Source organism: Temnothorax americanus, unplaced genomic scaffold, assembly GCF_048541705.1.
Source record: "Temnothorax americanus isolate GAGA-0224 unplaced genomic scaffold, ASM4854170v1 Scaffold218, whole genome shotgun sequence".
Lineage (NCBI taxonomy): Eukaryota > Metazoa > Arthropoda > Insecta > Hymenoptera > Formicidae > Temnothorax > Temnothorax americanus.
The window spans coordinates 55837-57057 of NW_027509358.1; the positions used below are offsets into that span (position 1 = coordinate 55837).

The following is a 1221-nucleotide window of genomic DNA, read 5'->3' on the forward strand; positions in this document are numbered from 1 at the left end:
GAGTGAAAGGAGTGGAGGTCCTGCCCACTCCGTGCCTCAAATACTTGGAGATGTGGCTGGACGGCGGACGCAAATTTGGCGAGCACATCGCCCGCGTGGTCCCAAGGGCCGAAATGGTGCCGAACAGCCTGTCCAGGCTGTTGCTCAATCTGGGCGGGGCCAGCGGGCGAGTGCGTCGCCTCTACACGGCAACGGTCCACTCGGTGCTGCTATATGCAGCACCGGTATGGTGAGAGAAGGTGGGCAACACAACCCACCTTAGGAGGAAAATGGAGGCCGTTCAGCGCATAGCTGTTCGAGCCTCCAGATCATACAGGACCGTTGCCCATGTGGGGGCTACGACCTTGGCTAGAATTCCCCCGGCGCACCTCCTGGCGAGATACTACGCCGAGTCATACGAGGCGATGCGCCAGACCAGAAAGAGGCTGGGGGGGATTATCCTGCCGAAAATAAAGAACGCCATTAAGGTAAAGGCGCGGACGGCCCTCCTTCGCTATTGGAAGGATAGTTTGGCGGACCCCCGACGGAAGTACGGGAGGAGGATCGTCGAAGCCGTCCAGCCTGTGTTCGAGAAGTAAGTGGAGGCGTTAGGCGAAGACGCCTCGCCTTCCATGCTGTGCAGGTGATAACGGGCCACGGATGCTTCGGCCGATACCTACACAGCATCGGGAAGAAACGCACCACGCGCTGCCACCACTGCCCGGAGGAGGCGGACACGGCGCAGCACACGCTGGAGCATTGTCCGGCGTGGGGAGATGAGCGCCGTGTCCTTTGGGCTGCGATAAGGAAGGATCTCTCCCTCCCGGCCGTCATTGAAAGGACGGCTGGAACGGGAGCGGAGAGTACAAGACGATGGGAGGCGTTCGTCTCCTTCTGCGACAAAGTTATGTGGCAGAAAAAGGCAGACGAGAGGATAAGGAAGGGGGAAGCCGCTCCCCCTCCGTCTTCAAATAGCAAGGAAGATTAGACCGAGAAATTTTTCGGTCTAACGGAGCTGAGAAGAGGAAAGGGACAACGGGGGCCTTCTCGTGGGGGTCCCCGGCACCTCCAGCTAAGGGGGTGTGTTCGAATAACAGGGGGGATGGGGATGGCACGGGGGTTGACGGAAGTCCGCCCTTCTGCCGTTCCTTTTTGTGCCGAGCAGGTCGGTGGAGGGTGCAGGGTGGGGTGGGGTTCGGGCGGATTCTCTAAGGTGTTTCCGTCATATGTGCCCCGCCCTGT

General features: G+C 60.0%; 1 protein-coding gene across 1 annotated transcript; it reads left to right on the forward strand.

Moving 5' to 3' along the window:
* The first annotated feature begins 269 nt into the window (after positions 1-269).
* LOC143898005 (uncharacterized) lies at positions 270-967 on the forward strand. Its single transcript, XM_077407009.1, has 2 exons — positions 270-467; positions 623-967. The coding sequence occupies exons 1-2, from the start codon at positions 270-272 to the stop codon at positions 965-967; spliced, it is 543 nt and encodes a 180-aa protein (XP_077263135.1).
* Positions 968-1221: the final 254 nt, after the last annotated feature.